The sequence below is a fragment of the Gavialis gangeticus genome, unplaced genomic scaffold, assembly GCF_001723915.1.
Source record: "Gavialis gangeticus isolate Ggan-Ray unplaced genomic scaffold, GavGan_comp1, whole genome shotgun sequence".
Lineage (NCBI taxonomy): Eukaryota > Metazoa > Chordata > Crocodylia > Gavialidae > Gavialis > Gavialis gangeticus.
Genome location: NW_017728997.1, coordinates 41,284,432 through 41,296,665, shown reverse-complemented (window position 1 = coordinate 41,296,665; position 12,234 = coordinate 41,284,432). Strand labels below are relative to the sequence as shown.

Genomic DNA, 12,234 nt, shown 5'->3' with positions numbered 1-12,234 from the left:
CCAGGAGTGACTAGAAATAACAGTCACAAGCTGGCGGAGGGTAAATTCAGAGTAGACATCAGGAGGCACTACTTCACTGTCAGGGTGGGTAGGATCTGCAACCAACTTGCAAGCGAAGTGGTGCTGGCTCATACCTTGGGGGTCTTTAAGACAAGGCTAGACAAACACCTTGCTGGGGTCATTTGACCCAGTACTCTTTCCTGCCATGGCAGGGGGTCAGACTTGATGATCTGCTCAAGTCCCTTCTGACCCTAGAAACTATGAAACAGTAGTTCTTTTCACATTTTATACACCATGATTCATGCTTGTTAACATTCACTCCACCTCCGTCCCTCTTTCTGTTCCATTTCTCCTCCCATTTCAAGCTCTACCTCTGTTTACTGTTTACTTCATTAGCATGGAATTGGCTATGCATTTCCTTCATTTGCATGCCTCTGCTAAGAGTGCATGCGTAAGACTTTGACCCCGGCTTCTTTCAGTCGACTGTGGTTTCTTGCTGGTTCTTTCTGGTTCTTTGCTGATTTCAGCACCATCTCCAAGGTCTTGCTTGTGCTTTATCTCCAGACAATAGCTGGTGGGCTGCATCTTGTTCTTCTTACACAATGCACTCTAATACTACGACTTGTTAGAAAACTGCTTACCTAAGCATTTGCAATATTATTTTTAATATATCATTCTATCTTGTGACCAGCAGCTTTTGCTGAGACACAGATTAAAGCCTTCATTCAGATGCAAATCCAGTGCTCCCCAAGGTCCAAATCCTGTCACCCTAAGAACACCTAAAGCAGTCTGGAGGTTTAGGGAGGAACTAAGGGGAGGAGGAGGTTCCTAAGGGCCCAGGGAGTGTTCCAGAGCCTAGTGAGGGGCTGAGAGCATGGGGCCAATGAGGGTCCAGAAACCCCAGAAGGAAGTTTAAATGAAAGATAACATAAATGAGGATGCTATCTGTGAGGCATGGGGTATGGTGTAGGGAAGGAACAGACTCATGCAATTAGCCTGTAAGGTAGAACCCATCATGCACCTGGTGGTCAGTTTTGAGAGAACAATTTAGGAAGCCCTGCAGCAGCCTCTCATTAAAATAACTAACATCAAGGAGTGGTGGGTGAACTGAAGGGGTGATTACCCACGAGGTGAGGGAGGTCTGCAGGGGCTTCACAGCCACCCCTAGAAAGGCACTGTGCCACAGCTATTTTGCAGCTGATGTCTTGCGGCTGATGTCCATTTGCTTAAGAAGGCAGAGCACAGGCATCCTGGAGGTGCCTATGCTGTCTAGCCACCCAAGGTAGGCATTCCTGGGGCTTGCGGGCCTGAGACTTCTGCACCCCAGTAAGTCCCATTGACCAATCAGCTGATTTCCACTCCCACCAATTCCCAGGGCATGCAGGATCAGGCCCCTCAAACCCCAGGAATGCCTGTGTGTGGGTTCCCCTGTTTGGGATTCCCAGCATACACATCGACACTGATGGGGTTCTAGGGCTGACTCTACCAGTCAGCTCAGGACTACACTAGAGAGAGTTCAAGAGTCTAGCTGTGCGTCTCTACAAAAGAGAAACCTTGGGTTTCCTTGCTAGCAGAGGAACACCCGGGGTTTCCCCAGGTATGCTTCTGCTAGCAGGGAAAACTAGAGGTTCTCCATTTGCCAGAGGGGTGTCCTGAGTTGTCCTGCAGAACTGGGCCCTGACTACTCCCAGGATTAGCAGGAAACTGACCCTGTGGGACAAGGGAAAATGTCTGTTCTGTTCAGTGACATCTGTTTATATCTTTAGAACAGCACTGAGCATGATCTGAGAGAGATTAAGAGCAGTTTTAAATGAAAGTTATTTTTCCCCTTAGCTTTCTTGGGCATATATCCCCATGAGTACGCCTGTGCAGTTGGTGGTACCACACGCCTGTCTGCAGTGCCACAAACCACACGTGCTGCACATACAAGTGTTCACCGTGCTGCTAATTCACAGTGTGGTGGGCTTTTTTGACACAGGGGAATCCAGAAAAAAGCACCAGAAAAAAGCGAGGCAGTGCATGTGGCAGCAGCATGTGTCACTTGAAACCAGAACCTGGCCAGCCAAAGCATGCCAGGCAGGCTCCAGTTGTCCAGAGTGCTACTGCTGGAGCCCTGGGATGCCTCCAGGACTCCAGATATGGCTTCTGGTGCTTGCCCCAGCATCTCCTACCCTATGCAGGGCAACTTTCCATGCGCCAGAGTGCACATGCAGGGGCGTTCCCGTGACAACTAGCAGTGGCACAATGCTGTTTGTCTCTGAGGGATGCACGTTGCTACTCATGGGGATGCACCCCTTAATTTTATCCCTATATAGTTGTACCATTCTTTTAGACCCCTCTTTATTAGGTGCTTTTGTTTCTGCTTATGGTTTACAGATCATTGACAAGCTCCTGATGCGACATGAATGGTTCTTACATATGCTTTAAAAAAAAAATTTTCATCAGGATATTTTGTCATTGTGCCTTTAATATAGTCATTTTTCAGAAACTGACGGCTATCCTTCACTTTATTTCTTAAATAATCCCCTGACTTTCTAAGAGATCCTATTGGCCAAATTCCTGAGTTTGTGGAAGTCTGATTTTCTGTAGTCCATTATCTTTCCCCTGCTGTTCTCACGTCTTCATTTCCTTACAATAGGGAGCTCTATTATCTTTTCATAAAGACTTTTACCCAAATGACCTTCCATCTTTGAATTCTCAATCAGGTCCTCTCTACTAGTCATAAAATGAGTTTCACATAAAAGTAATCCTTCCAGGAAAGTCATGCAAAATGCTGTTGGAGAACCCAGGAGTACAACTACTGGTATGATTGCTTACATTGTAATGCATGGAGAAAATGCACTGTGAACTTTGCATTCAGAGCACTTAATTGGGAAAAAGATAGCTGATTCTTCAGGCTTTGCACAAATGGCTATAATAAATGCTTCAGCAGGTCACTGTATATTAGAGTTGCAGTTATAAAAGGTTGATACTGTATACAATTGTTAAACAGTCCAACATGTCAATGTATAGATTACAAGTAACACGTGCCGGTGTGCTTAGAATATTTATTAATAGAAAATATTTACATCTGTAACATGCTCATAATATCTATCAATCATGTATTAAAACACAGCAAATTACATATAAATGGCACCTCTATACAAAGTGCAGCTATTTGATGTTTACTTTTTGCCACTAAATTAATAGAAACATTTAAGCTTTCTGTCATAACATACAGAACCTTGTGAAACATTTCTGAAAACCTGAAATTTCACAGAACTTTCTTGGCTTCAGGAATGACATTGCTGTTTACGTGCATCTTTTTTTTTAAATCTGAATTCATAGAAATGAAAAAATAAAGGAATGGAAGAGTCTTAAAAAATCAGGCATCATCAAAGTTAGTGTTTAACAGCAGTTTGGTGACCATTTTCCTGAAATGCTTATTTGAACCTCAATTCAAACTCTCAATTCAAAGACTTTCTGAGGGTCACAAAAAGTTAGTTCTTAGTTTCATGGGAAATTGAATGGTCTTTAGAGCGAACCTGAACCAGTGTGTGATTTCTTTTTTAACACTGAAAACATGAGAGTTTTTTAACCAGTCAGCCAGCAAAATTTGGTTTCAGTAGAGGTTTGCTATATTTCAGGATCTTGAAGGTGCAAAAAGCCTCATGCCTCTCTGTCCAATATTAAATCAAATTAGATCTGCAAGATAATTAATCAGTCATTTTAACTTTTTATTACAGACTTCCATTGAGACTCTTCAATCAGGTTTAAGAATTGGGAGCTACTTAATTTATAAAAAAATATCAGCAGCCAGTATATTTTTTCACACATGTACACTATATGAAATTATAACATACAATTACAGAACAGCTATGAAAGCAGTGTGATTATGGAACAATAGTAAATTACCTTCCTGAGTTAAAAATAACACTACACATTAATTAAATATTTTTAAACAATTAATATACCATGAGAATCTGAGCAGATGAGTAATGTTGATATTGTGTGGTAATGATGTTTGCATTTTCAAGCAATTTTACTGTGTCAGTGTTTGAACAATGTGCATAGCTGAGGCAGAAATGAGCTACAAAGAGCTGTGTTGATTTCTAAACACAAAGTACATTTTTAAACGTTGATGCAGAATTTGCAAATACCTGGTACCTGTTTTGGATTCTATTTGTCAACACTTTTCCTCTCTCCTATTCAAAGCTGCACATCTTTCTTCATGATTTGCAAACAATAGGTGATGAAAGAAGTGATGATATGTGATACCATGAAATGGTGATTTGGCTGTCTTTTGAATTAGGATTTAGTTGACAACATAAACAGCTTCTCTTGCAAATGTGCCTCACTGGAGGATCAACAAGCAGTTGACTCTGGTGTAGTGCTGTAATGCTACTTCAGTCATCACCAGGATTGATATACAAATCTATCATAGAATATGCAAATAACAGTGAAAGGTGCAAGCCAATTGGTATTTCCTAGGTATTACAAACAAGAGTTGGCTTATCCAGACTACAAAAAAAAATCATGACCTTAGTATGGCATTGGTGTAGGGAATGTTTTGTTGAAAGTTATACAGTTGAAACTGCGCAACTGCCAAACCTAGGTTGCCAGTTCCATATTCCTACCCAGGTTTGATATTGGAACTCTTGTCAGCCTTGCTCAGTGCTTGAGTGTTGTAAAGGATATGTTATCTCTTTGACAGGTGTCCCAGAAATACTCATTTTCAGTGAAAACTAACAAGAAGGATAATTTGTAAGTTATAATTAAAAAGTAGGTTATCCACCTGCAGCAGAAGCACACTAATTTTATTTCTACTGTGGTTACTTTAGAAGTTTTACTTTCATCCTGATAACAGCTAGTTTCCAACTGTGCTGTGTTAACAAAACAAACCAACCTCCCCCCCTTATTAATACATATAGATGTCATTATTTGAAATAGGAAATGGGAACTTACATTTTTTTTCTCTGTCTCCATCACAGCAGTTTTTATACACATTTAACTACCATGCTTAAATCAAAGAGGAATCTTTTCACCATTTGCTAAGGATAACTCTTCTGGCTATAGTTAAATCTAAGAGTAGTCACTTGAGTATGTCCAAGAGAGAGCATTCAGTAGTGAACCCATAGATGCAAATTCTGTCTGAGAATTTACCCAGACAGACAATTTAATGTGGCAACCAGCATTTCAAACTACTGGTACTTGTTGTTAAAGCTTTTTAACTGAAGGCACACTTATAATTCCTTCTCTATCAATAACAGTATTGATTCAATATAGGAGCCTATTTTCTTTCCATTAATGCTAAAAAATGACTGTCACACTCACCTAAATAGTCCCCAGATTGACAAATATAAAACAAAAGTGCTGCAAGGACTAAATAACCCCACTAGACTTCTCCATTACTTCAAGTCTGAAATAACTAGAAAGAGAATTGCTAACCTTTCTCCCACTTCTTTTACCAGGTCCCGGACTGGCATTTTTAGCTTATCCAGAAGCAGTGACACAGTTACCGATCTCTCCTTTGTGGGCAATTCTGTTCTTCTCCATGTTGCTTATGCTTGGAATAGACAGCCAGGTAATGTTGTTTTTAAACAGCAATTAATCCTAATAAAGGCAGATTATTTTTCTGTATGACATGAGACAGTAAATTTTCCCATATACTGTATTTACCTGAATACAAGACGACCCCAAATTTAAGATGGCCCACCAATAATTAGATTCTATTAATGGGAAATGTATACATTTGTTATAATTTTCCACTTATAGAATTTTACTTTTGGGGCATCATCTTAAATTTATACCCACTACCACTGCAGGTGGTGAAGGGACAGATTAAGAGGAAGTAATGGGGCAGGCAGTGAAGGCACAGACATTGTGGGGGGCAGTAAGGAGATAGGTGGTAGGGGCGGCATGCAGCTTGCCCCATGCAACCTGCCCCCCCACCACTTACCCCTTCTGTACCTACCTCCTACAGCCTCAGGTCTGTCACCCTCTTCTGCCCTCAGTGTTGCTTCTGCCCCCCCTCAGCCTCAGGCCTCAAGCCCCCCTTTCTCTAACCCCCTCTTTCCCCTCTGTGCTGCTTCTGCCCCCTGCATCCTTGGGTCCCTGCTCCTCCTTCCCTCTGTCCTTGTCCTTACCCTTGCCTGCCCCTCCTCCTCCCTCTTACCCTTGCTCCAGCACCAGCAGACTCCATTCCTGCTGTAGCCTGAGGCATGAAGCACAGCTGTTACAGAACCAGGCCATACTCCATGCTCCAAGCTTCAGTGGAGACAGAGCCTGCCAGCACCAGAGCAAAGGTAAGGGGGGTGCAGCAGGGGAGGGAGAAGCAGCATGGTGGGGAGGGGGAGGAGCAGCAGGGGCCCATGCTGCAGGGGAGGAGCAGCAGGGGGGTACAGAGGTGGCTGCCCCCCACCACCTTATACTCAATTGTAAGATGAGGGGCTTCTCTCCTCCCCATGTTAAATGGGAGGGAAAAGTCATCTTTTAATTGAGTGAATATAGTATATCCCACATCAAGATATCCCTGGGTATAGGAGCACATCTAGTGCAATGGGGTAGCTAGCAGGGGTAAGGGACCAGCAGAAACAGGATAACCAATTGGAACTAAGCTACTTTCCTTTCCACAAAAAACCCCAGAGTTAGTAACTGCAGGTACAGAATGCAGGATGCTGAGATGGTGAGGTGGATGGAGCATCCTACAAGACTGTGGGGAGCTCCCCAGCATGCTCAGCAGTAGACCTGGAAGTGGACCAGAAGCACTTCCCCACCCCCCACCTCCTCAGCTCAGCAGGGGTGGGGGAACTGCGCACCCCCCACCGCTGCACCTCCTCAGCTTGGTAACTGGTGCCTCCTGGGTCTGGGGTGGGGGGCACATGGGCTCTCTCCGTGGTTGATTGCCAAGCCAGGGAGGCAAGGGGAGAAGGGCTGCGCATGCTCCCCAGCAGACCTGGAAGTGGACTGGAAGTACTTCCAGTCTACTTCTGGATTCACCGCCAAGCACATGGGGGGGGGTCCCCTGTGCTCCTGTGGGACGCTTCATCCACCCCCCCATCACAGTGATTGTGAGCCACACTGGTACATTGTATGTATTAAAAACCTTTTAAAGCCATGTCTATGGTCAAATTGTTGATTCTCTGAATCAGGATCAAATCTTTGGATTTGGCCGAATCAAATTGGGGACAGTGATCTGAATCAACAAGTCAAATCACTGTCCCTGATACAGGCTGAATCCAAATCAAATAGGACTTGTTTCACATACACCTACTGCTTATATATAGCTAGCATTTGACTAGTCATTACTAATAAGAACAAAACACTTCATTTTCTTGATAACCAAAATTACTTCAGCCCTCTCTAGGAAGCCACATTTCAACAAAATCCACCAAAACATAAGTAACTGTTAAATCTTATTATTGGTATATTTTCATTAAGATTGAAGTTCACTGAAAAACAGTGAAGTATCTCATACAGTCTGGGAAGAAATACTGTGAAAGTAATTAGACCAAAATATTCATGATAGATCTTGTCCCTAGGCTACAGTAACAGCTGAAGAAGTAGCCTAATATTATTATAAATCAGAGAAAATTAGGGTTGGAAGGTACCTCAGGAGGTCATCTGGTCCAAACCCATGCTCAAAGCAGGACCATCCTGAACTAGATCATCCCAGCCAAGGCTGTCTACCCAGGTCTTAAAACCCTCTAAGTATGGAGATTCCACAACATTTCTCAATAGCTTGTTCCAGTGCTTTGCTACTCTCCTGGTGAGGTTTTTTTTCCCCTAACATCTAGCTTAAACTTCCATTGCTGCAAGTTAAGACCATTGCTCTTTTGTTTGTCATCTGCCACCACTGAGAAATCTAACTCCATCCTCTTAGGAACAACCCTTCAGCTAGTTGAAGAATGCTATTAAATCCTTCTCAGTCTTTTCTTTTCCAGACTAAAGAAGCCCAGTTCCCTCAGCTTCTCCTCCTAAGTCATGTGCCCCAACCCCCTAACCATTTTCATTGCTCTCTGCTGCACTCTCTCCAATTTGTCCACACCCTTCTGTAGTGTGTGGGGGGTGGGGGAAGGGGAAGAGTCAGGGGGGCAAAACTAGACACAGTCCTCCAGATGTGGCTTCACCAGTGCTGAATAGAGGGGAAATAATCACTTCCCTCAATCTTCTGGCAACATTCCTAGTAAAGGGGCTCCTGGAGTCCACCAGGTTGCAGCCCCTGCACCTCTTCCTCCAGAACCACTTACTGAGGTTCTGGCTGCACTTTTTTCCTCACTTGTTTACTTTTTCACTCCCCATCAATGGCCCCACCAAAGCCTGGGACCTCTTGGTTAACCTCCTCCTAGCCCTGCCCAACCTGGCTTTCATGTCACCAGGAAGGAGGCTTTGCCCAGGAGGGTCCCCAGGCACTGTGCAGCCATTTTCTTGGGTTTTCTCTGGTCCTGTCTCTGGGCAAAGTGTCACTGGACAGTAGCTGCTGGCTCTATAGCTGGCGTTTGAGAGTTGGTGGGTGGTAACTGGGGTGCTCTGCTTGGTGTCCCCTGAGGGTGCACTTGTTTTGACACTCTGACCCACTTGTACTTCCCTTTTTGTCATTTTTTTGTTGCCCATTTTCAGTTGTTCTCTACCTCTATTAGCCCCCAATTAAAAGGGGCTACTAAGTGATATGGTGGGCTAGGTCCACATAGGCCTACTAAACAAATATAACAAATAGACCTAATAAAGTGGGCCAGTATGCTGTTAGCCTTCTTGGCCTAAAGGACACACTGTCACTTCATAAAATAAGATATGTCTACAGGCTGTCAGGCTTTCTTCATTTTCTTTTCAGCTGTTCCACCATTTTTAGTGAAATGTTTCATTTATAAAGGAGCTGCCAGTATTGGCTAAGTCATGATTGCACTCCTAGAAATGAATGTGCTTTAATATTAATCAGGCATTCAGGAGTTCAGTTATCATGGAAATGACTCCGTGTGTGTAATATTTCTGAAATTTCCACATCGAAGGCCAGATCATCAACTGGTATAATCTGGCACTTTTCCATTGATTTAATGGAACTATGCTTATTTATACAAGACAAAGATATAGTCCTGCATCCTTAACCTTATAATTTAAGCACCAGTCTGGCAAGATTTTAAGCATATATCTAATTTTATGCATGTGTGTAATCTCAAATAAATGTATAAATAATTGCCTTCAGGATCTAGGTTTTGGATGTACACACCTCTTCTTCCATTACAAAAAAGATAACTTTAATTTAAAGAAGTGAATGATAATTTATCATTTAAAATTATGAGAACTGTTGCAGCTGAATAATTTTGCACATGGATCTTTTTAGACAGAAACGGGGATTTTTCAGATGTGCTCAGCAGTGTGTTCAGCAAAATCAGTATGGCTCTAGGAAAATGCTGAGTGCTTTGGAGACTCACCCTAAATCTAATCATGCAGTTTTATTGCATTGTGTTTAACCTGGAGCTCTACTTATAGTTCTGCACTGTGGAAGGATTCATAACAGCCTTGGTGGATGAATTTCCAAAGTTATTACGCAATCGAAGAGAAATATTCATTGCCGTTGTCTGTGTTGTTTCCTATCTAATAGGATTGTCCAATATTACTCAGGTAAGGAGTGTAAAGGGTTTTTATCTTGCATGCTCACCTCATATTTTCAATCAGGTATGTTCAAGTGGCTGAAGAGAAAAATGTCTCTCTGAAGATGATTATTTCAAAGGTTATAAAATTTTAAATAAATACAGTAATGAATGAAGATAATAAACATTTTTCCCCCTAGGACCTATAATCTTTGTAATTAAGATTCAATAAGGAAGCAAATAGTACTCATGTAAAATTACATCTTCATGGAAGGGGTGTTGTGAGCCCTAATGAATGGTCAGATCAGGGCTGTCCTGTGGCCTGCAAAGGGTTAGACTTTGACCCTTGTATTCCCACTCAGCCACTGCTTCCCTCATCATTACAGCTGTAGCAGCAGCAGCCAGAGGCTCTGGCTTCCCCTTCTCTCTCTGCCTCCTGTCCTGCACCAGGGGGCAGGGCAGAGCAACCCAGCATAGGTTGTGGTACCAGGGAACCCCATGGTACAGGGCACCAGTGCAGCACAGTGCAGTGGAGGAGCCTACACCCAGGGAGCTGAAGGTAGAACTGGGGCACCTGTGCCATACACCCCTGTATGTGGTCATTATGGGGGGAGGGCAGAAGTACCCATGCACCAGATGCAGTGGGGGTGGATGGGCTGTCTGTATGCCTGGTGCAGCAAGGGACCTGGAGGGCAAATGGCTTATGCAGGTGTGGCCCCTACAGCATGAATCCTCCTCCTTCCCCCATTAACCTATCAGGGTGTACAGCTCCCAGCCACTAAGAAGTTGGCCAGCCCTGGGCCAGATCACCCAAGGATGCAAATCTGTATAACTTGTCATTTAAACTAAAGAAGTAAGCAGGTAACTTGTCCAGGCTTCATAGAACTCTTTGAGATCCAGGGTGACTAAGAAACAAAAAAGTATTATTTCTTCTCTGGGTTGCAAGTAAATACAGGGAAAATATTGAACTGAGAGTCAACCAGGAGTAGATCCAGAGCCACAGATCAACGTTACTCTAATTATTTGGGAACCATTGACTTTTGAAGAGGTAAATGATATGAACGTGAACATTTTACATATGTGTTTTATACATATACACTTTAATGATATGTGTGTATGTGTATCAGGGATGTGTGTGCGTGTACACACACACACACATATATATATATGAAATTGTATTCTGAGCTAAAATATTTTGCCATAATCTTGATCCATAACTTACAAAATTATGCATGAGAAATGTACAGCTACTTCTAAAATAAATCCTAAGGGAATGCATTAACTCTTTCTTTATTTTCTTTTTACATATTCTAGGGTGGAATTTATGTGTTTAAGCTTTTTGACTATTACTCTGCCAGTGGAATGAGTCTCTTGTTTCTTGTATTCTTTGAATGCATCTCCATATCCTGGTGCTATGGTATGTGATATGTTTTCCTTACACTGCATGTAGTGTACAACTATAAAACCTGTGAAAATTTTTAGCAATTCCACTTGCCTACCATGCCTGAAACCCTGTGTCTGGAAAGCTGCCTGTGCGTATGTTAGTGCAGGGTATACTCTATGACATTTCTCTCCATGTAGTTCCAGTGCACTTAAGGAGGTGTTCCATGAGTGGCTCAATATTTCTTTGTAAAGACACTTTAGAGTTTGAAAGATTTCCTTCAATCCAGCTCTTGGCATTTCTTTATTTTGTTTTGAAGTTTGAGTCCCACATGTTCAAAGGTGTGTCAGTACTGTTCTACTCAATGTTACAAGGCTTGGGACAAATGAATAGTCCCTCTTGTGCTCCCACTTGGGAAACACCGCACTTTAAACTTGGAATCTTGACCCCAGGACAGTGATGCTGAGGCCCGCTAAATAGTTAATGATCACTGAGCTTCATAACCACTTGCTCACTCCTTTTCGTCAGGCCCCATATATTCCCTCTCTTGGCTGCCATGGGCCATTTTTTGAAAGTGCACTACCTAACTCGTGGTGCTCTGGTGTGGTGCCAGAGGACTGGAAGAGGGCCAACGTGGTTCCCATCTTCAAAAAGAGGGAGGAAGGAGGACCCAGGAAACTATAGGCCAGTTAGTTTTACCTCAATCCTGGGTAAGCTTTTTGAGAGAATTATCGTGGGGGATGTTATGCTTAGGGGCAACCAACACTTGTTCATTAGAGGCAGGTCCTGTCAAACCAACCTGGTGGCCTTTTATGACCAGGTCACAAAATCCTTAGACACAGGGGTAGCAGTTGATGTAGTCTTTCTGGACTTTAGGAAGGCCTTCAACACTGTCTCTCACCCCATTCTCATTAAAAAACTAGGGGACTGTGGTGTTGACACCTACACAGTCAATTGGGTCACCAACTGGCTGGAGGGCCGCACCCAGAGAGTGGTGGTGGATGGGTCATTTTCAACCTGGAGGGATGTGGGCAGTGGGGTCCCCCAGGGCTCAGTCCTCAGGCCTGCACTGTTCAACATCTTCATCAGTGACTTGGATGAGGGGGTAAAAAGCACCCTCTTCAAATTTGCTGATGACACTAAGATGTGGGGGGATGTGGGCATGCTAGACAGGAGGAATAGGCTGCAATCAGACCTAGACAGATTACAGGGGTGGGCGGATGAGAACAGGATGGGTTTCAACACTGACAATTGCAAGGTGATGCACCTGGGGAGGAAGAACCAGCA

At 43.2% G+C, this 12,234-nt stretch overlaps 1 protein-coding gene across 1 annotated transcript in view; it reads left to right on the top strand.

Annotated features, from left to right (window-relative positions):
* SLC6A1 (solute carrier family 6 member 1) overlaps nucleotides 1-12,234 on the top strand; it is a 54,307-nt gene that overhangs the window by 31,720 nt on the left and 10,353 nt on the right. The window contains exons 9-11 of the mRNA XM_019505103.1: nucleotides 5,451-5,563; nucleotides 9,466-9,597; nucleotides 10,881-10,983. Of these exons, the coding sequence (XP_019360648.1) occupies nucleotides 5,451-5,563; nucleotides 9,466-9,597; nucleotides 10,881-10,983 (348 nt within the window). The remainder of the gene's footprint in view (nucleotides 1-5,450; nucleotides 5,564-9,465; nucleotides 9,598-10,880; nucleotides 10,984-12,234) is intronic.